General features: G+C 47.6%; 4 protein-coding genes across 4 annotated transcripts; 2 read left to right on the top strand and 2 right to left on the bottom strand.

Annotated features, from left to right (window-relative positions):
- Positions 1 to 126: 126 nt before the first annotated feature.
- Positions 127 to 1,083, bottom strand: TGAM01_v204497 (hypothetical protein; the record flags this gene model as incomplete). Its single annotated transcript, XM_024549437.1, has 5 exons — positions 127 to 338; positions 419 to 577; positions 648 to 746; positions 818 to 954; positions 1,013 to 1,083. 5 exons carry the CDS (start codon positions 1,081 to 1,083, stop codon positions 127 to 129), a joined length of 678 nt encoding a protein of 225 aa, XP_024405777.1.
- A 740-nt stretch (positions 1,084 to 1,823) lies between these two features.
- Positions 1,824 to 7,001, top strand: TGAM01_v204496 (hypothetical protein; the record flags this gene model as incomplete). The annotated part of the gene is made up of 1 exon (XM_018807736.1): positions 1,824 to 7,001. The coding sequence occupies one exon, from the start codon at positions 1,824 to 1,826 to the stop codon at positions 6,999 to 7,001; it is 5,178 nt and encodes a 1,725-aa protein (XP_018659074.1).
- A 2,331-nt stretch (positions 7,002 to 9,332) lies between these two features.
- On the bottom strand, positions 9,333 to 13,712 carry TGAM01_v204495 (hypothetical protein; the record flags this gene model as incomplete). The annotated part of the gene is made up of 5 exons (XM_018807734.1): positions 9,333 to 9,964; positions 10,034 to 10,549; positions 10,607 to 11,261; positions 11,328 to 13,604; positions 13,686 to 13,712. The coding sequence occupies 5 exons, from the start codon at positions 13,710 to 13,712 to the stop codon at positions 9,333 to 9,335; spliced, it is 4,107 nt and encodes a 1,368-aa protein (XP_018659072.1).
- A 3,207-nt stretch (positions 13,713 to 16,919) lies between these two features.
- On the top strand, positions 16,920 to 18,310 carry TGAM01_v204494 (hypothetical protein; the record flags this gene model as incomplete). The annotated part of the gene is made up of 2 exons (XM_018807733.2): positions 16,920 to 17,465; positions 17,615 to 18,310. The coding sequence occupies 2 exons, from the start codon at positions 16,920 to 16,922 to the stop codon at positions 18,308 to 18,310; spliced, it is 1,242 nt and encodes a 413-aa protein (XP_018659071.2).
- Between the last annotated feature and the right edge of the window lie 4,616 nt (positions 18,311 to 22,926).

Below are 22,926 nucleotides of genomic sequence, written 5' to 3'. Positions count from 1 at the left end.
TACCGTGTCCATGTTGACACATGAAGATTTCCACTAATTGGCCCCAGCAATTCCGAAGCAATCATTCTCAGTTACGAATTGCAAAACCTTCGATACTCTGAAACAGTGCTTCACCCTGCTGTGGCCTCAAGTTTGGTCAGCCGACAAAGTAACCTTGTGTGCATTCGTAGCAGTAAGTGCATTGATGGATTTCGTCGTGGTTGTTTCGAGGCTTGAACCGCTAACTATGGTTCCTTTGATCTTGCTTATAAGCCCAGCTGTCGAGACCACGCCAAGTTTAAGAGCGTCGCTAATCAACCTCGTTATCCCGTGCTGCATGACGCCACGTTGTATTTCTTCTGTTCTCGCATTTTCCTGTTAGCAAATATTCTGACCACCTCTCCTGCGTCGGCAGGTTTGCTTCAAAAGTTTGACCTACTCTGCATTGCTGGAGTGTGTCCCTTGTGCAGGCTAATAGTATACTTTTTAAGTTGCGACTTCCGATACTTTATCGCCAAGCCAATAGGATGACCCAAGCTGATAATTGTGTGCTTATTACCATCTTCTTCAGTGTTTAATGAGTAATATTTTCGCAAGGCTAAAGTGCAGTTGCGGTTGTTACCACATTAGCAAACAGGACCCTCATAACAACGTGAGTGCTAGCTTACCTTCATCTTTTTCGTTATTAATACACTCAAGCTTGATAGACTCGTCGTCAGCTTTCAAGCCTGCCCGCTTCAGCAGCTGCCGAATGGCTTCGTCATCCTCTAAAGATTTATCGGCCTGCATTAGATATTTTCTCAGAGCAGTAACCGACAAGAAAACAAAGCGAGCTTACTATAAATGATGATGCCATGCTCAAATCGCGATTCGCCCGAATAGCATATCAAGAAGAATACATCAATGTAGCCGATGAGCCGGACCTTGCCAGGCCACCGCTCCCTGTCAATGAGAATATCCCATGGATGGATGTCGCTAGATGCTGACTTTTAAGCACGATAGACGTCAATTAATGAGATCTGCGGTTACCCACTAATCGCATTCGATGATCTTGTCGTCTATACTTCGATCAAAGGTCCGAAGAACACGATGATAGGATGCCATTTTCTGAGAGAATCGGTAGCTTAAGGATCGGTTAAGACATTAAAAGAGCTGATGATACATGCATGAGAAGAGAGAATATTAATATCTATTACCGAGGCGCAGATGAGTTTGGAGCCGCTGCTTGACACTACCTGGCCCTTGATCAAACATTACAGGGGAAAGGCATGAATGTCAGCATCAACTAGCTCATGCGGCTATAGGTGCAAGTAGCGCAAAACGTCGCATAGCTTCACATTAGTCCTGCGTCTGGCATCCTATCATTTCCATCAATTGACCACTGTTGAGACCACGTCACTCGGCTTTGGGTAGTAATGCAGGTGCTTATGGATCCAGAGATGCCGACTGCATGAATTATGGGTAACATTGTCTAATAAAAAGCCGCCGGATGGCATGTTGTTAAGGAGCAACCAATTGAAACGCATATTCTGCGACGAAACCACTAGTCATGGCGGCAGCTGAAGAAGCGGCACAATGGCTAACCTGTTTCTAAATAAGTGATATATGATGCCTCTATCCGTGTTCCAAACATTGCTTTCCTATCTCTCAACGATTATTAAGCGAGGCACTCGTTCCATTCGTTCAATGCGTCTAATCTTCTAGCGCCCAACTTGTTCTTCACTCGTTGTTCATTCAGAGAATTGCAGGCTATGCTACACCTATTTCCCACCAGATACGGTGGTTCGATCCTCCCATCTCTATCTGCAGCAGAGTAGCGCGCGTCTTCCATTTCCTATACCACCATGGACGACGAATTGGAAACCCTGGCTCAGGCTGGAGAGCCAGAGGAGACGTCAAAAAGAGCCAGGCTTGCGAAAATGATGAAAAACATGGGGCGTAACCAGGAGCCCGCGGACGGCCAATTAGACAAGTCTGCAGAGTCAGAAGACACATCAAAGAGGGCTAAGATTGCCATGAAGATGATCAAAACCATGGGCCTTAACCAGGAGATGATTAGGAGTATCGTTACATCATGGCTTGTTCCTCAGTTCAAACCCGAGATCATTGCGGAATACGACCAACGTCTTGCCAAAATTCACGATTTAGGGTTTTTGGGAGTATCAAATAGCTCTGTTGAGGCATCGAGGCCATTTAGAATGTTCGACATTACCGATGGCATGCTTGTTGACGATATCGACCCCTCTGCGCCGTATTGTATGGTGTCCCATCGTTGGAAAGATCCGGAAATCAACCTTGATATGCTTCGAAGAGTTAAGAAGAAAGTGTCAAAGGATTATCCGACTTGGTACAATACCGACCGAACTGACGTCGAAATGATTCTCAAGTATTGTAAAGAGAAAATTATGAAGCAAAGGAAAAAGGTCAATGGCTGCGCCGTGAAGAACAGGGTTGATGAGAAGTTGGCCCAAAACGACTGCTACGTCTTGTCTCTTCTTCGGATGTACCACCGCAGCAAACAGATTCGTAAAGAGATCAAAGATGCTCACGCGCACCTGGAGACTATGATACATGACAAAAAGGTTACAGATATGGAAACCAGAGTTTTCAAGGATCTCAGCAATAAAACAAAGTCTAGCATTGACGACGATGGAACCAGAGCTTCGCTGGCCAATCCCGAAGAACAACAGCCTGCAGTTGACGATGTTGACGATGACACCGATGCTATTAAAGCAGCTTATGAGAGGATATTCGACGCCGAGTGGGAACGCGACAAACATTCAGATGATGCGAAATTCGATACTCTCAGCCGTGATCTGCGTGACATGGTGGAGAAGATGGTTCGCTGCTTACGGTTGTGGAGATCTGCCATCAAGATTGAACAATCGATCCTAAAGGCTGAGAAAATATTCAAGCGAGGCCTGGTGCCCGGGTATAAACAACAGCAGAAATTCTACGTGTGGCTTGATACCTGCTGCATCGACAAGAGCAATCACAACGAGTACTCCGAATCAATGTCGCTGATGGGAGATTGGTATGCCCAATCTGCTTTTACCCTAGTACACTTGGACACTGGATTTGATAGGGTCCCCGACAGATCTGATGCTGAGATCTACTGGGATGAGTATTTGCAGACAGATGGTGACTATCACAAACTTGAGACTATTGCCAATCGAAGAACAGATCCAGTTCAAAAATACGAAGATATTGCGAAGGAGCCAGAGATTGAATGGTCGACCCGGGGATGGACATTACAGGAGCTCGTGATGAGTAGGATGACTTATTACGTGAATGCTGATTGGCAACTATTACCGCGACCAGTTGAAAACCTGGGGCGAGCATACCATCTTATTCCGCACATGGGGGTATACACCAACCTCCTCGACGTCAAGCCCACTTCAAATGCGTGGAAACCAGAAATTCTCATGACGGCTCTGCTGAATTGCGGGGCAGTTCAATACACAGAGGCGATCAAGGCTGTTTATCCTAGAATCGAGAACGAGTCTGATGAAGAAGAGGTTGAAGAAGGTTTCTCTCTGAGCAATGCCTTATTGGCCTCGATTGCTATGCCTTGGAACATAATGGACACCGTCTTTCATGTTGCGAAGCCGGAGCCAGCCAAAGAGGAGCAAGATGAGAAGACTAAGATTAAACTGTCTGGAGATGCCTTGCTCCGCGAAATTTCTGTCATATGGGATCAGAACCTGGCCAGTCAATTCCCTCAAATCGAAGAGGGAGGGAAGAAGAAAGGAAAACAGAAGGCTTTTAAAATAAATGAGCATCTTCGTCTTGAAGAATATACGACCACGGCAGATAAGGTGTCGCATGCGCTTTCCATCATCAAAGCTCTTGAGTTGGTGGGACTTTGCTTTCCCAAGGACATATCTCCTGAAACAGCTAAAACCGAGATTGCTCAAGCTGTTTTCTTTGCTACCATGGCATTAGTCGAGTGCTATGAGCAAACGAAATATCCGATGGTTATTCAAGAAGTGTCATCGCAAGAGAACTTGGGCCAGAAACAAAGCGACAGTGAACAAAAGGCCATTTTGAAGCAAAAACGAGAAATCGAAAAGAGGGTGAAGCTTGAAATAAGGAAAAGGCTTTTTCAAGAGCTTTTGGATTCTTTCCCCGAAGCAAAAGAGCAGTATTCCATTGAGATTCTTGAAAACCTTGAAGAAAAAGAAGAAGCAATTGCCAAGACATTTGCACACATATTGCATGTCCTAGTTGACGAGGTCAACACTTTAATCCTGGATGACCGGCAATACATCGCCGAGTTTGGAAACATCACTCTTCTAGATTCGTGGGTAGATGGAACGCGCAGACATGGCTTTACCACTCAAGAAGTCATGACGCTGGCATGCAAGCGAAGGACCACAAAGTCATTTGATCGCGCATATTCGCTAATGGGTATTTTGGGCGTTCGTTTTCCGACATTTCCTGCTGAAGGGTACGAGAAGGCACTTTGTCGGCTTTTTGACGAAACAGTTACTACTCATAACGACGTATCTGTTTTTAACTGGGCCGGCTACAATAAAGGAAGCTCCATCCGCGGGCGTTCAATGTATCCGTCGACCCAGGAGGCATATCAAGCCAAAGACAGCCGTCTTTATAGCCGCAACTCTATGGCCGAAACCGAGAAAGACAAGATGCTTCAGACTACAAGCTATTACCATGCTATCGTCTCTCTTTTACGCGACTTGATTGAGTTTCTCAAAAAAAGTGTACCGCCGAAGCAGGTGGTTGAATGGATTGGCTACATTTCCGCCATCATCTATTCATTTGATCTAGAGAAGCTGAAGACTGCCTCAGCTTCGGCTGAGACAATAGAGAAATTGAGCGGGCGCAGCAATATCTCAAATGGAACTAGCGCATTGCCGTATGAAATTGAGGTCCTTAGCAAATTCATCGGATTTATTATCAACGGACCAAGTCAAACGAGGCCCGGCCCACAAAGGCTATTGTCGAGTAGGGTGATCCGAAACCCGAGGTTTGAAGTTGATATCAATCCAGATGTTCAGATTGTGGTGGATCCACCTGCTCAGACGCCTGACACAAATCACGAGCAAAATGGTCGCGATTCCATTCCCAATAACAATAACGGTCAAGATGCGTTTGATACGGAAAATACATCTCCGCCGGAACTAGTCGATGTTCCAACACCAACGGAAGATGCAGAAAATAGGACTCCTCCTGTGGGTAGAAAGAGCAGATTTGTTGAGCAGCTTTCAGAAGCAGGTACGATTCCGGTGCCACTTATGACGGGCGAAAACGACACTTCACAAACTGAAAGCAACGTTCCTTTAAGTGAAAATGAAGAGATATCGAGATACCTTCGAAACTGGACCACAAACTCCCTCCAATGGACCATAAAAAACTCACACTCCTTTGAGGCCCCATTGCCAGCCAAAATACAGGGGATACGGCATAAGATCGAGAAAGAGGATAGAGAAAATGGTATTTACAAGACAGCTAGTTTTGGGTCTCCCAATATGGTCTCCCCGCATCCCATCATTGTTACAAACGCAGGCATTGAGAGCATATTTGACATTCAACGTGTCATCATCACAATGGCTGATCTTCAAGGTCTACGGTCACAAGTCGAGCATGCAACAAGCCCAGATCAGATTATTTCTGGCTATTGCTCGATTAGCACCGGATTCGCGCAAGTTATTGTTCAGTTTTCCTGCAAGAGCGAACTATTGAGAAAGCAGCTGGAAGTCAATGACGGGATTGACTTTCGCGTCATGAAAGAGCAGAACAAAAAGGAAGATAAAAAGCGAGAACATAAGATGACAAGTAAGGTCTTGTTTGAGAAGAAGAAGAAGGATAAAAAGGGTAGGGAAGAAAAGAAGAAGAAGAAAGACAAACAAAAGGATGCCGAACCTGACCAAATATTGTCGACGAACGTTAACGAAGCCAATGACGAAGGCGAAGCAGTGAATGATGCCTTGGGAGATCCTCAAACTCGCGACCTCGACGAAGAGAAGACCATTAATCGCATGATCAAGTTTATCCAGGAAGATGATTTGCGTCTTGTTGCGGGTGAATGGGTTCTTGCGAGATGCTCGGGCGTGGCCAATGCGGACTGGTTCCTCTGTCATCTCGAACTAGGCTCTACACATCCATTCTACGGTTATCGCATACCGACGAGCGAGATTGATTTCAACAACTGCTTCCCCGAGGATGGGTTAGTGGCTGAGTGGAACAGATACATGAACCGCAAGAAAGAGGAAATGTGCAAAATACTGGCGACGTTCCTTAAGTCCAAGGAGCATAAGCTCAAGAGAAGGAGGCTAGTGGGTCGCATTATACGTGATCTTGCGCCACTCGACGAGAAAGCTGAAGAGGAACCTCAAGGAACCCCAAGAGGTAGTTTCGAGAGGAATGAAACTAATGGCTACGAGATGAATGGGGCTAATGGCTTGGAGAGAAGTGAGAGCCACGAGGAACAAGGCAACCCCATTCAACATGAGTACGACTATCTGGACGACTTTGCTGAAAATAGGAACGACGATATCAGAAACGATGCCGGCAGGGAACAGCAGCCATTCTCGGAGATATACTCTCAAGACTCTGCATCAAGTGTGCAACATGACGACGTATGGTCAGCTCTACCAGACCCCAACTCCCAGTACTCAACCACAAGCGTCCAAGAACCAGATAGATGGGGTAACCGGGAACTTCGCCCCGAAGACTCCGTATCCAATTACGGAGATCGAGACACGAGACCAAGCCAAGAGGTACCGACCCCATCTTTCGACGACATAACAGTAGTAGGGAAGAATGAACCAGTGGTGGAAGAAGAAGCAGAAGCGGATGAGAAATCCAAGATTTGGGACTATTTGCCTCTGATTGAAAAGGTGGCTGAAAAGACGGCGAAGCATTATGACAAGCATTTGAGCGCTACTGTGTTGAAGGATACACCTACGGTTCTGAGGCAGGCGATTGAGAATTTGAATGACAATAGGGATTTTTTGCCGGCGATGTTTCACTCGGCGAAGAAGATTCACATGTTTTAAATGTTACACGGAGAAAAATATTATTTGATGTTCTTGGGATTGGAGCTTTTTACTTTTACTTTCTCGTGTAGACAGATACACTTTGGATTAACAGCATACAGCGATCAATGCTTCGGCTCATTTGTCATAATTCATTATCTTATATTGTCAATCTATATCTCTTTGCTTCGCAAAAGCTACATACTACCCCTAACTTTAACTGAACGATTGCTATAATAAAGATCCATACGAGAAAAAGGCACATAAGGCCTCTCATACGTGGGATCAAACGCATCCTTCACAACCCCCATAACACGCGCCAAGGTATCCTTCCCAGGATGAAAGAGATTCTCGCCACCCCGGTATAAGAACGTCTCGACCTCTTCGTCAAGCCAAATTGCACGTCCGCGGAGATAGTCCGAGCGGCCGTGCATCAAATCGGGTATGGGTATGCCCAATCTGACTCTAGGCCGCACCGATCGCTCGTGCAGCCGCAGAGTGTCGCGCATCTCATTGAGCAGGTCATGGTAGTTGTCTTGCTCAACCAAATCCAAAAAGCCCAGCTCAATAGATTGCAGCCTGGTAAGCTGCGAGAGCGTCGATATCAGATTGGCGCTGCGTAGTGGAAAGTTCCACAGCCGGAAATGTAAAAGTCCCGCCCATTGTTCAATAGGGAGGAACGTTTCCAACGTTGGTGGCTGAACGATACGGTCCATATCCCAGTCCGTCTCCATGCTGAAGTGCTCTAGCTGCGAAGCTTCCGCTATGGCGTCTCGCAGCAAACCGGTGCGGAAGGCCGGCCAACGCATGTTTATCTTCTCTTGCCCAGCTACAAGAATCGAGAGCTGTAGCTTCTTGAAGTTGGGCTGCTGCAGAATAGCCCGAAAGTTGTCATATTCTTCGCATTCTTGCTCAAAGAGGTTGCAGCTAAGGCCTGTGTGAAGATAATGAGCGTCAATGAAAAATTCCGAGACATGATGGTGCTGCTTCTCTTCAGCCAGAATCTTCGTCACCATGTTAAAGCCGCGCCATATTGCTTTGTCTTCCTCCCAACGCTCTGTGAACCTGATGGGATGACCACCGTGCCGTGTCGGCCAGCCGCGCGGAAGCGGGTAGTTCATTCCAAAGGGAATAGAACGAATCAAAGGAGTTTCGTAAAGAGGAGCAAAGGGAACCCCATGAGTCGCTGGCGTAACGGTGATGGTTCGCAGCGCGGGCAAGTGCCGCAGGGCATAGCGAAAAGCCTCAGCATCAGCTCCCAAAAGAATATTTTGCATCTGTTCTTTCTCTAGCCTCAGCCAATACTGGCTTGCATCCTCCACTGATATTTTACCACCTGCTCGCTGGGCTTTTCTGATGCGTTTAGGAAGGACTCCAACGCCATTGCCAAAACGCCTCTTTATTTCTTGCTCGTTTGCATTTAATTCAATCTGAAGCCACATCGGATCCGTACTCATGTACATTGAATCTGATGCTGGGAGTGTGTAAATACTAACGCCCTCTTCAAGAAGATACCCTACAAAGGCATCGTCGTAAACAATTTCGACAATGTCAGGCCGATAGACGTCGCTTGCGGCAATAGCGTAAAATGTCTGCATATCGGTCGTATACGGAGAGATAAAGACTCGCTTTATGCGCAGCTTGACAGTGCCAAAGAGCCGACAAGTCAAGCGTAGGCTCTTGATTGAGCGATTATCCAGATAGCCTACTATGTGTTCAACAAGCTCCCAAGGCACTGGTGATTTAGTAGTAGGATCTATAAGTCTGCCATTAGCCATCCTGACTGATATTGACTGGGAGAGAAGGTTCAAGGAACCAGATGAAGTTGCGTCCTCGCCATTGGAAATTACTCACCCTTGCTTTCATCTTTTTCAGCCAAGGCGGCTTGCGAGAGGTTGTCCTCTTCCATGGCCACACAAAGGAGTTGGCGATTAGAGAGAATCGGGTGGCAAAGCTGATTGACAAAGGGTTTGCGGCAGAATTGAGGTAGGAAGACAAGGCTCTGCGAGCGGGGGAATTTGAGGGGCTGGACAAACAATATATAGGTATTACTACATGCAGTGCAATGACGCATGTTGATATCCCTTGCATAAAAATGCAGCAAGGCTTTGCAATTCGAGTTAGATTCACGCACGCTTTCAATAGACTCAATGCAGCCCGAGTTTCATCTTAATAGGTCTGAATCAAGCTGGAAAGTGATTGGTGTAAAAGCAACAGCCAGATCAGCGAATTACTCATATTTACAACAGTTCTTTGTGCATGTCTGATTCAGCCAGCTTACTGTGCTGTCGTTGTGAAATCCTATTACGCTGCCAAATGTCTCAAAATCAGCTAGCCATTTGATGTATGTACTCAGTCAAGCCAGTAAGGATCCAACTGCTGCAGAAACTCGAGCTCGACATTAATAAAGCTCTTCCACAGATCAACTTCTCTCAGCCACGGCTTCGTCTGCACAGCAAACGTCACGGCCACACAGTGCTTTAGCAAATCCGCTACATCCTCTCCCATAACGAGGATCAAATCCGCCCTGCTATACACTCGGTCGCCAAACTGCTCCTTCAATAGTCCTAGCCTCGTGCTTATAGTGTGGTGTATGCTAAACTCGCTGCCAGGCATGTCCTTGGGCACAAACTTCCACTCCCAGGAACGGCCGACGCTGTCAACGAAGCTGTTGCCCTGTCGGTTCTGCAGTCCGACCATAAGAGGGTAAAAGTGTGGCGCTGACCAGAGCCGAAGGAGAGCGAAACGCGCGCCCTGATGTTTGCTTGCAAACGCCTGAGCGTGGGGCAGCAGCGTTGTCCATTTATCTGGTCCGATAAAGGAGGGCGGGAAGATTTGTGGAAAGTTTTTGTATTTATCCTCGTAGCAGATGAAAAGGTCCAGTTCGTCTGGGCGATGAGGTTCCATCGCTGCCACGGCCACTCCCGGGACGATTTGCGGATCGTTCTGGCAATAGGCTCCGGCGATGATTCCTGCTCGGTACACTGTAATTTGTTAGCAGTTACCACAATCAAGGCTCCCTCCTAGAGCTGGTTGAAGCAAGCGAGACTAACGTTTGGCTATAGTTGGGCGGATGTTCAGGCTCCATTCGAGAGGGAAAATGTCTGTGAAATATCCTGGACCTTCTGCAATCTTGTTCCACTCATCCCAGAATTTCTTATCACGGTATCTGTAGCTTGTCCGACTCCTTCGATCAGGCAGAGATTTACACCGTTCTTGTGGATTGAACAAGAGAGAATTTCTGAAGCTTTCGCATTCGTCGGATTTCAGGAATGCTGTCACGTTGGTCGTCACATTTGACTCTGGGAAAAACATGGCCACCATCACGAAGGCCTGGACTAAATCCTGAACAATGAAGGGATGAGGCCATGGAGCAGCTGGATCCTGGGCGTAGTCGTCGTAGTCTGCTCGAATCTGAAGCCAGTCAAGGATTTCGACAAGTAAGAAAACCCAGTCAGTCGATCCGGTATGAGCAGTTTTGAGCATGGCGCCAAGTTTATCTTGGACTTGAGAGTACTTTTCGTTACTACCTGGTTCGAGATCTCCCTGGTGGAATGCCTCTTTGAATCCTGATCGTAATAATAAGTATTCATAGTTCAATAGAATTTGGTTTAGTAATTACTTACCAAAGGATCTGTCGCGTTCCATAATTTCCATAAAATCTGCATCTTCCAGTCTATCGGCCAACAGCTGAGCCGGGCTGACGGTGTCAAGGCCAGTACGACTGAGAAGCATGCGCTGCTGCACTGAAAGAGTCTCTTGAGGAAACTGTCCAAAGGCAGTCTGCCATACCTTTGGAAGGGCCCAAATGCTACCTTCATCGCTGTCTAGCGTTTCTTCAAAAGCGGCGGCAGGATCTTTACCCTCACGAGCCAACGCCCAGCTTTTTTCGAGCTGTCGGACGCTGCTAGGATGATTGGCAGTCTCAATGCGACTAATACCATTCCGAATCTCTCGGAAAGGGACCCTCTTCTTGTTGGAGCCAGCCTCGTCTGGAAATAGAATCTCGTCTTCAACGACGTTGGCTTTATTGTAAAACATGTATGGAGAATCGCCCAGCTCGTCAGTGGTTCGGGAAGTTATTTTGTCCTTCTGGATATTGAAAAGCCTGAAATGGACCTGCTCGCTCATCACATGGTCCCAGATACTTTCGACATCTTCGCCCGGCGCTATTTTGCGAGTGCGCATAGTGTCTTTCTCTCTGGTCAATGTGCGCAACAGCGGTTTCATGTGCAAATATGAATCCCGCGGATGTGTTAGGCGCCATGCCATACGAAGTTCCTATTTCGAACAAAGTTGATTAGTGAAAAGGTTCCTTGCCGTCGCATGATATTGGACGAAGCTTACTGTTATCACAACGTTATACATATCCATCGGCGATTCATCCGGCACGAAGCTCCAAATGAAAACATCATAATAGTCCTGGAATTCAAAGCGCCATTCTCTCAGAGAGTCAGTCATATCAAAGTAATCAGGGCCCACCTCTAGAACATTGTCCCATTCATTCTTTGAAGCCCTACCAACGCCGTGCTTCCTACGATAAGTCCAAAGGTGCTTATCGCGAGGTGCCGTTATCACGCGGCCAGTTTTACCATCTCTTACCAGAACCAGTATCTCTCCAGTCCGCATAGTAAGGTATTGTAGAAACCGCCGGGTGACGGGGTTGCTGCGCTTCATGTGACCGACAATAATGTTTCTCCCCTCGACTATGTCATGCTGGCGCCGAATCTTGCTCCGGCCACCAACTTGAAGATGGCGGCTGTATTGTTGAGCGTCGAGATCGATAAAGTAGGGGAAAAACTCTAGCTCTTGTAGCTGTTGAATAAGCCTATTGGTGCCCCAGGAAGCCCAGTTAGAAGCAGGGAAATACTGCCAATGGGTGAGCAGGTTCAAATCTGAGAATTCGGCCCAGTTCCGGCAAAGCTGAATGGCATGCTTAAGGTCACAGTCTTTGGCTATGATGGAGAACTGTAGCCAGCCGTCTCGAGACATTGCCTTTTCGCTGGCATGGTTCCATACACTCTTGCCACATAGAGTAACTCGAATCTTCTGTGATGAGGATTTGGTTCTGTCCTTGCGGGGCTTTAGCTCGTCAGGGAACAGCTTTTCCGCCAACCAGTTGTCAGTATGGAGGTGTGCATATCGATCATTATCAGCTACCATGTCGGCGAAGGTGTCGCCATCTTCATCGTCGGTATCACTTTCGTCCGACAGGTCCTCAGCTTCTTCTTCCGCATCATCTCCGCGTGCGAAATCTGCGCATGCATCTCGAATTTGCTGCAGAGAAGGATCTTCCAACTTTAAACAGAGATCTCGCAAGTCCGAGTCCACTATATCGACATCATTGAGAAATTCCTCCACGCTGTTGGAACGGAGCGCAGCCGGCAGAATTGAAGCCTGCGCAAGCAGCAGCCGGCAGAAGAGTAGCAATTTGATCTCCCTAATATCCTTGACGGCAGACTCAATCTCATCATCCGTCATCGGTGCCGTTCTGGTATAGGTCTCATGAGGATTTTCCAGTGATCCTACAAGCTGGAAGCCCCAAATGTTCTCCATCTTCTTGTCGACCCCCTCGCTCAGGCGCTTCCTCATCTCACGTTCCGTTTCGATTTTCTTCTTGTCCGGCACGTGGTCGTCAGCATTTTTTCTAGCTTCCTTGCCTTCTTGTATAGCCATGAGCCTCTTTTGGCCTCTCTCGGCTAGGCTGGCGGCAGCGGAAATGCCCATATTGCCGGATTTCGTGGCACCTCTCTTGGCACTCGACCTTTTCTTTGCTTTCTTAGCAGGGGTTTGGCTGTCTTGCGTTGGAACAGCCTCTGTGGAGGCGGCCACAGGATCGACCGAGGCATCCTGTTTGTCGCCATCGGGATCGATGACATCCATCCAAAGGAAGTGTTTGATCAAGTCAATGTACTGAGTCCGTTTATCAAGTTCCATGTCTTTGATGGGATCCCAATCCTCGTCGTTGTCAGTCTCGTCCGCTGACATGGCCATGCGCTCCTGGTAAGCTTGTTCGAGATATGCATCTTGGCTTTTCTTTTCTTCCTCTCGCCTAGCTCGTTCCAACCTCGTACGCAATTGATCTCGATAGCGTTTGAACAAGGAAGCCTCTTGCTTGACTCTTTTCTGCTCCTTCTCACGAGTTGCTTCCTCTTCTTCCTGGGCCCTGCGCACCCAAGCAAACCATTGTTCTTTCCGATAGAGTAGATCAGCAGTGCGCTTTTCCAATCTCTCTAGAGATGTAAGAATATTCTGACGCTGGCTGCTGAGCTTATCAATGTACGCTTGGTGCCCATAGTCGATTTGAAGCGAATAGAAGTGCGTATGGTGAAGCTTGCGGGCATCAATTACTTTTCCAATGAGGACATATTTCTCGAATAAATGGGAATGCACCACTCTCAGAGTATTTTCGTCTTCTATGTCCTCAAATGTCTGGTTGGCTAGAGTAATTTTGGCTTTCTTTAGGTATGGAGGGCTCTCGTCATCCAGCGTATCCAGCGAAGCATTACGCCGTTTGTATCCCCTATAGAGGCCGTAGACTTTCTTGGAATGGAACCAGCAAAAGACTCCATTTGCATGTGTAGCCTCTTTCATGCACTTGCTACCGTCAGAAAGGTGCAACGCCTACTCATTCGTGGCCAATAGTGGCGTATGTTAGCTCGAGATTCATCTTTCAGTTCTCTTTGGCGGGCATCAGTTCCGCACCTGGCATTCAGAGATTTCTTGAGTCATGGTGAGGCTTATACGCTGCGTTTATAGCAGTCCTCAGTTACTTGAATCAAATAGTATAGTTTACAGCAAAGGACGGCCACAAGGACATAGCGCAGGTAGACCGCAGCCGGTGGCTTCTGATCCGGGATTGGCGTCTAGCGGTGGCGTTGGGCGTTGCGCTGGATTTTAGGCCAACAATTAGACGCAACTGGGTGGCACTGTGCTTTTTTGGCGAATCTTGCCTCACAACATGCTGTGAAACGATCAATCTTCATGACCCCTCAGATCAGTATCAACAAGCATCGACTACAGGTATCGGCACGAGACTAGGCGTCGTGCAGCAAAAGATGGGGCCAATTGTATGGGCCATATCTCTCCGTAGTGGCGATCGAAACAAAACACTGGCCACGGAGAAAAACTGGCTCCAGCGAGTCAGAAAAGCGCCTTTGTAATTCTTCTGTTTTTGCACGGGGTTGTCTCAGCTTTTGGCAGGTGGATGCGTCGCATGTGGGCGGTCATCTCCTATGCTTGCAAACATGTGCTTTGGGTATGATCCAGGGGATTATGGCCATACGTCAGCTCCCTCTTTCGTTTTGGCGTTTGAAGAACATTCGAAGAATTGCAGAAGACGCTACAGAGAAGAAATTGTTTCAGCACTCAACAAAGCCTCAGAACAAAGCACGCATCACTGGCCATACACACTTATTCAATTGGCACGCTGCGACAGCCAAAAGATAGCGGGGACATGCTACGCAGTGGCGATAAGAGGCTAATAAGATACTGATAAGCCACTGCATTAGCACCTCAAGTCAATCTCGCCCAGACCGAAAAAAAGATCGACATGGAGACCAACCATTGAATTCTACGAGCAACGCGCTCAGAGCTAGTATTTAGCCAATTGGCCAAACAATTTCTTGGCATGACAGAGGCCTAGAGCAGGAACAATGAACTCAAAGCTACGGGATCGACAGAGGATGATCCCTCGTCATAGGCACCTTCGTCATAGGCACCTCATGATGGACTCGTCATAGGCAGAGGATCCTTCAGAGTTAAAGTAGAAGTTGGATGGTATCTTTGGGCTTCTCATCCACATCGCTGAGCGCGGTGGTGCAGGACAGCGCCCCAGCATGTAGACTGAAAGTTATAGGTGGGCGTCAAGATACGAGATGGCTTGCTTAGACCCGGACCTAGAAGTATTGTCGAAGCTGTTGTAAAGCGCCTCGTCGTCACTATCGGTATAGTTTTGCCGAGGCATGTGTATATGGTAGCAGGTGGTGTCCTTCCTATGTCATCACCAACACAAACCAGCACAGCCGTCGATGAAAAGGTTTCGCCGCTTGTCGCAGAGGAGGGACGAACGTGGACCTTTTGTTGGCTAGCTCAATCCACAACCCCATTCTCCACTACCTACAGTGGGCCATGGACGATATTCCAGGAATTCTGCTCTCGAGCTGGACTTTATGTACTATATACGACTACTACTGCAAGTACTACTAGTACTAGTATCAACAATGCTAACTAAAGGCGGTTTATTCCGTCAGGTTGGCTGCACATATCCGCCACAGCGTGCGCGTCGTGCCATACTAGTCTTGAATAGTAACCCTTTTCTACCATCAAGAATGTTGAAGATGCTACTAGCCTGGATACGCATCTTCATATGAAAGTCGTACTGCTACAGGGATTAGCTGGATGATTCAGTACTTCTGACGAGTCTGCGGGAAGCGTACCCCGTACTCCTATATGAAATATACAATCCGCAGAGCTAGGGGTATCAATACTGATGCGCTACTGCTGCTGATAAGTACTGGCACTATCACGAGCTAAGCACACGTGCCAGGTTTTCTCCTCGACGGCCGCTCCCCTCTTTCTGCTGATCACCCTCCACCTCTTCTCCTCATCTTGGACTCGTGGGCTGCGCTGTCCGTCGACATCGTCTTGCAACCTCTTCAGCTTCGGCTGCTGCTAGCACGCTCCCACGAGTATATGCCTCATGTCGGTCGGTGCCATTCCAGAAGCCAACGGTGTTCAAGGCGCGGAGACGATGCCACAAACAGGCCTCCAATGGAGCAAATGGATCAGCGCCGCGGGTCTCTCCCAATCGGCTAACTGCATCCCAGATCTTCCACTTTTCCCAACACGGCGTTGGACGCTAGTCTCCCTGGATCCCCGCAATAGGGATTATCGACTTGAACCCTCGCGAGGGCACGAGTGCATGCATACGAACGAGCGCTCTCGAGAAGAGCAGCTTGAATCAGTAGACAGATGCGAGAACGTATAGCCACCTACTACAATGACCAAAGGGAAGCGACTGGCAAGGCTCCCTCCGAATCACAGACCTCATGTCGCGCGGCCCGAACCTCGCGAATCTTGCAACGCTCGCCTTGCAGCGCTCATCTTCAGGGGCCTCTGCTTGCTACTAGTAGTTGCACCTGGATGCGCGAGGCCGGCTAAATTGCGTTCTTGTGTTCGCCATGTGGCGCCGCCACGGGAAGGAGAAGGGTCCATTGCAAGAGAGAAACCACGTGAAGCGCCGTGTGAGAGTGCAAACCCGACTCAGGCGAGTAATCTCCGAGCCTGGCTCAGTGGCCATGGCAGCACACAATCCGCACCGCCCCAAAGCCATACGCGGCTCTCGCAGAGAGGGACCAGTGCAGCGCCGGTACGCGCGTCAGTCGAGCGTCAGTTGAACCGACACCGACGATGGAGCCCACGCACGCGGTACCGTCTGGAGGGCCCCCGAAGCGATATTCGCTTTACCAGTGCTTGTACAGTATGCTGATGACGAGTGAGTTGAGGCTGCGCGCTGTGCCAAGAAGTGCCAGGCCCAGGCCGGCAAGAGGCTGCGAGTTGGGCTTTGATCTCTGCGCACGAGATACACGTATAACCCTCACCAAGCCTTTTGGAGGCCGTTTTGGAGCAGGGCTGGCAGCCAGTGGGGGTTAGGGGCCGGGGGCACGACCGCGATTAATCTGAGATCGGCTAGGCGCTGCTGCTAGTTTTGGCGCGTACCTGACTTAGTCTTAACGTACACGCCTAAAAACGCTTCTGAGGGCCGCTGGGGCCCACCGTCCCCCTAGGCCTGGACCCCCTAGAAGCTCGCATCGCATCCCTGGTTCGGCGTTACCCCTGGTGGCCAATCAGCGGCGCCAGGGCTGACCTTCTGGTCCTCTAGCCACGGGGGGGAGGGACGCTATTCGCAGTAGCCGTGCTCCATCCTCTGCTGGACCCATGCCTGTGGTTTTGCGTTTGATTGAGATTAAAAACCTGCGCGGGAGCCAAAACATTAATACATTCCCCAGGGCCCTCTTTGCTAGTACCTTCACACTGCTTTCATCCTCGATCTCCATCATACAGCAATTCCGGCGGCTGGCCTCCAGCATCCCAAACACCACCATGTCCTTCGACGAAGAGCGCCAGGACGGCGGCGAGCCTACTTCGTCTTGCCAGAGATGGTCGATGAAGTACCTGAGGTTGCCGAGGCTGACCAAGATGGCCGTATTCCTGCTTTTGGTGGTTGATTTGACCATCGTGGGAATGCTTGTTTACACACTCGAGCCTCTCATCACTCTCCTGCAAAGAAACGAGGAGCTGTTTACGCCCACAGTCACACTGCCTCTCAACGGCACCGCGAGCGCGTCGTCCTACTCTGGCGATCTAAGCCGGCAAAAGATTCCTCGCATCCTTCACCAGACCACCAAAAACAGCACGATTCCGGAGAAATGGGTCAAATCGCAGCAGAGCTGCATGGAGACATATTCTGACTTTGAGTACAAGGTAAGTCAGGACAGACAGGACAGAACAGTACAGAACAGGCCACCAAATGGTGGAAAGGCGCGTTTCTCTGCCGACTGCGCTTCCTCCTTTACCCGACACCGACACGGTTGCAGACTGTCTGGGCTCGTCACTAACTGGAATTTGCTTAGCTGTGGACCGACGAGTTGGCTCGCGACTTCATCTCTTCCGAATACCCTTGGTTCGTGGACAACTGGGATGGCTACGCATTCCCCATCCAGCGCGCCGATGCCATCCGCTACTTCGTTCTCCACCACTACGGAGGCATCTACCTCGACATGGACACTTTCTGCAACGAGCCCATCCCTCTCGAGCAGCTCGAGGCTGGCCCGTCGCCTCATTACGCCCTCTTCAAGTCCACGCTGCCAACTGGTGTCACAAACGACTTCATGATTTCGACCGCACGACACCCCGCTTACGCAGCCGCCGTCTCCAAGCTGCCACTCTTTTACGACATCACCCGATTTTGGGCAGAGATTCAGCCCTACGCCAACATCATGATGTCTTCTGGTCCACTGTTCCTCAGTCTCGTGGTCAAAGATTACTTGCTGGGGCAGCCCTCTTTGCCTTCGCCGACGGTAGAGGTCATCCACCCTTCTGAACTGACGGCCTACATTACCGATCTCGAGAGCGCTACATGGCACAAGGCAGACGCTCATGCGCTGATGTGGCTGGGAACTCGACCATGGACTTGGTTCTTGGGCGGAGCGATAGCGCTACTTGCCATCCTGTACTTGATTAACTACTTGCTGCTAATTACTTGTGAAGCTTTCCTTCGCAAGGTTCCTTCCATCACGTATGCCATCAAAGAGAGCAAGCTGGCATGAGGGGGGGAAATGGGTTTTGTTTTGAGTATATTCGTGTACATATACATTTTGGCGATATCGGTTGCATCTTTTCACACTGAGAATCAAATGGGTCTGATTTACGACATGGAGTATAATTTGGGGGCAATCACGGTGCTACGGAATAACGATCAAGATCTGCGAAACACTCAATAGGAGTTAGATCATATTATACTACCTAATTCAATGACAGAAATTCAAGCATAACAGAGACTCGTTACTAATACGCTGTAGCTGGGAACAAGCTAGGGAAAGAAGATGACGACTCAAATGTTTCAAGTCTCAACAGCAGTGGACCTCCAATCATAAAACAGGCGATAAAACGCTTTGGAGCGCATACAGTTAGATATGCTTACGTCGCCGGGGCCACTTTGGTGTCCGCTAGGTTAAGGTGGGCAGTGAGATACATCACCTTGTCCCCGCTGATTGTAGCCCCTGAGAATTGCTGCTGCGTACTGGATATCGGTTCACAATCGAACATAAAAAGTTACAGTAGAACAGTGTACTCGGTCCGAGATGACATAGCGTGAGAGTTGAGCTCCTCAAGAGTTGCTCTTTAATGAGCTATAATGGGGAAAATCTGAACCAGAGATTCACCTAGAGCTCGGTATAGAAAGTTCCGTTACCCAACCGGAACCCTTTGAGCTTGAACTCCGGAATCCGCACTTGGATCGTATTCCAATCGCGGTATCCGCGCTTGCAAAACGGAAAATGTGATTGGTCACTTCCATCAGCCTATAGGGGTCCAAGGATTTCTATGCATAGGTAGTACCTTGGTCAGTATGCTTCATCTTATTTTCAAAATAGCGTATTGGAAGATACTGGGCAGGGATGGTCAATGCATAACGCGATGCTAACTGCTCATTGCTATCTCAGTAACTCGGTGTTGGCATTTTTGGCCCTTTACCTAATCGAGATTTAATTGGAGTTGCTGCTACATTCGACCTAAATACCTAGTCCTAAGCGTATATATATGTGTCTGTGAGTTTCGCAACTAGGCTTCACTGCAATAGATTTCTCCATTCACTGGAGACTCTGTACAAAATAGGCATATTCCAAACTTATATAGGTCCACAGCCACATTTCTCACCCATGATCCATGTCACCATTGCCGGCTTGGCGTTCAACCCTAGTGGTGCTTGGCGATGGCGCTGTGGGCATCATTGTTGTTGTATCAGATACGCTAAGCTGATGGATGAAGAATAGGCTTGAAGCATAGACCTTTTTTACATGTATCCTCTTAGACGCATTAGATTGTTGGCAAGTTGTTTTGGGTGGCCGTGCGAATAGCATGGCATCTTGTGCAGCCCATCTTGGGAATGATGCCAGGAGCCAGAATATGCAATTTATTCACGCGTGTGATCTGTGTCACAACAGAGAAGAAGTAACTTGAACTTGGACCGCGAAGTTATCAAGATCATAATCAAGTTGGCATTGCGTGTTCTGAACCAGCTAGTAGTTCCTCTTCTTTCACATTGATTTTCGAGCCAAGACATTTACTAATTCTCAGATACATACTTTGCATTTCCCCAAAAGCATTTCTTCAACGATATAGATTGTCGATTACATTCGAAGGTCATTAATATTCTTCCTGAAGACATAGCACGCGTGATAGTGGACATAGCCATAGCATATGAGAAATTCACCGAGCCTTCAAGTAAGTCAACTCAGGCGCGCCAGTCTCCTTTTAACAGAGCTAGTCATGAAATCAAAACTTGACATATATAATCTATAGCTCATACAGAAACGGCGGTACTCACTGTATCCTCGCGTTTCTAAATCACCTTCGCCCGTGCAACACTCTCCGGGTTCACACGCCGTTCCTTTGCAATCTTGGGACGCGGTGGTGGCGGTGACGGCTGCGAAGAGGGCAACGAGAACAAAGAAAACCTTTATGATGGGAAGGTTCCAAATGTTATTTAAGATGAGGTGGGCTGTATATCGATGAGAGATCGCAATTGTTAGGATAACCAGTGAATAAATCTCTTCAACCAAGAAGAGAGCAACTTCCTATTCATACCTAGGTAGTTCAATACTGTCGAGTTGTCAAGCAGACCCACTCTCTTAGCCAAGCCCACTTATCCGTTCCATTTACATTTGGTCAGGCCTATTTTCCTTCCCTTTTTCATAACCCCATCATCAGCAATTGGTTGTTGTAATACAGTCCCTTATACACCTAGTCAAGTTATAAGCCCTTGTATCGCCGCGGTACAAAAGTAAGCGCTTTACACCAAAATGAGGAAAAGGAACAAGGGAGATCATCGGCACACAAGATACCCTAGAGCCGCAACATTGTGCTAAAGAAAATCACCGCCCTTCGCGAGAGATTTAAAACGAGAAATGAGAAAATTAACAGCAAGGCAAACGTTCGTTTCAGTTGTACTCGTCAAAAACAAATTTCGGCTAGAAAGTCTAACTCGAGAACGAAGAGATCACCAATCATTGGAAATCAAGGCAGCATAGAAAGTGACTATCTAATAAGAAAAACATTACTTTCCCAAACATCTAGAGGGGAAAAAAAAAGGAGATTGCTTGGTGAAAACAAACGATGATTAGGATTTTCTATTGGGTTGGTGGATTAGTTGAGAAGCAAACAGATGGAGACCCTGTTGGATGAAGACTGGCATGGCAACTAGAAAATCTTGATGGAAAAGAGCTCTTTTTTTTTTTTTTTTGGAAAATCAGATAGGCTTGGGGAAGTGTTGAGTGGTCAGGTAGACCCATTCTCTTATCCAAGCCTGCTTATCCGTTCCATTGCTCCTAGTCAAGCATATCTCCCTTCGCTTTTCCATGGATCAACATCACCATCTGGTCATTGTAATACAACCCTTGCATATCTATTCAAGTGTCAAGCTCGACAACACAGTAACACAAAGAAGCATATTCACTAGTACTTCGCCTATATCGCTAAGCGGCATCTATATACAAGGTTGTGCATATATTCCACCCAGGGTTCGGACATATCATCCCTTCAAGACGATGCCAGCCAGTTCCCCGCGACAAATACATTTTCCTGTACCGGACTAGTTCTTGCCAGTATATATGTCTTCACCAGCCAAGATCATCAAGCTGGGCTGAATTCACTGCATTTACGACAAATATCATATTTCTATCAAGGCAGGTTTAACCATTCGTCAGTAAGCTCAATCACCAATCCCCGTGGGGGAAAATATGACCGATATTCCCCTCGCGATGGACCGAGACCCCCGCATCGATTAGAAATGCTTACTATTGCCGATGAGCCGATGAATATAGGCACCTCTGTGCTCTTCGACTCAATTTACGATTACATGTGAACGAAAAGCCATCCTTGAAGCTAACTAGCTTTCTCGTATTCACCAAAATAGCAACAGCGATGCTTGCGACTCAAGATATCGTGTTTTTATATGTCAACATGATTCTGACTACCATCGGGGCTTTGCCATATTACCGACCTGGAGCCTTTGTTACATCCGTCGGCATTGACCACGATTCGGTCTCATCTTCACACCCGCAATCATCCAGACTTCTGCGCCCGCAAATATGGAACTAACGGCTACCTAATCAACCATGCTTAGTGTTGAACAGTAAGACTGAATACTTGGTGTTATCCAGCCTTGGTAGCACGCACCAAGATATAGAAGACGATAAATATTGAGATTGCCAACCCTATAAAGCCATCAATACACTCAGAGCTTAGCTTGCGCAGATATATTTCCCTGGTACGTAGCGTGGGCACTTATGGCTCATTCGATAGAGGCATCGACAATCACGGAGAACATCGACAGCGGCCTTATTTTTCTTTGCACTTTCCAAATTAATTGTACTTCTTAAGCCAGGAAATATCTTGACTAAATTGATCTGACTACCAGTTATAATCCGCTTTTGTCTGGTCATAATCCATATGGCATCTTTGTCATCTAGCAGCCTATCTGTAAATTCCTTCAAGCGCCACCTCAATGTAATCATTACATTGGGTATCTATATACACTTATGGCCAAACATATGTTAGTTGATGCGCTAAAGTAGTCAAAATCGAGCTTATCCAAGTTGAAAGAACTGTATTTGGATAACAAACCTATAAAAAGAACAGACGCCCAGCAGCATTACAATACATCAAAGTTCAGCGAAAAACCCACATGGTTGAATGGTGGTGTATTAGTCTAACATAAACACATATTTGCTTCCATAGTCTGGTAAAAACATTTCCCATTATCCATTTCTTGAAGTAAAAATATTCGACATACCTAGTTTAATGTTAGGGTAAGTAGAAAAACGTCAACAACTGGAATGCAGCAGCTTCAGTGTGATAGCAAAAATAGCCCATGGAAATACTCCAAGTGCTATAAAAGTATTTGAACACAAATACTCAAAATAGATAGCTTTAGATAATTTAATTAATACATATCGAAGGCTAAATTGGTGAATCCCCTTACAATCTGTGAATTTGAAAGAAGTACTCCTCAGCCCTTCATTGAAAGCCAATCAGTAATATTGTATTCAACACTTGAACGCTGCAAAGAGCCCATTCAGCAATATAGCCTTGAGCGGCGAGCTTCATCGAGCCCATCAAGACAATGTGACAAATAATTCCAGCTGCAATTCCCCTTCCCGCTCTT

Source organism: Trichoderma gamsii (genome assembly GCF_001481775.2).
Source record: "Trichoderma gamsii strain T6085 chromosome Unknown Scaffold_13.2, whole genome shotgun sequence".
In the NCBI taxonomy this organism is placed as follows: Eukaryota; Fungi; Ascomycota; class Sordariomycetes; order Hypocreales; family Hypocreaceae; genus Trichoderma; species Trichoderma gamsii.
The sequence above is the reverse complement of the archived record's forward strand: the minus strand, read 5'-3'. Positions and strand labels throughout refer to the sequence as shown.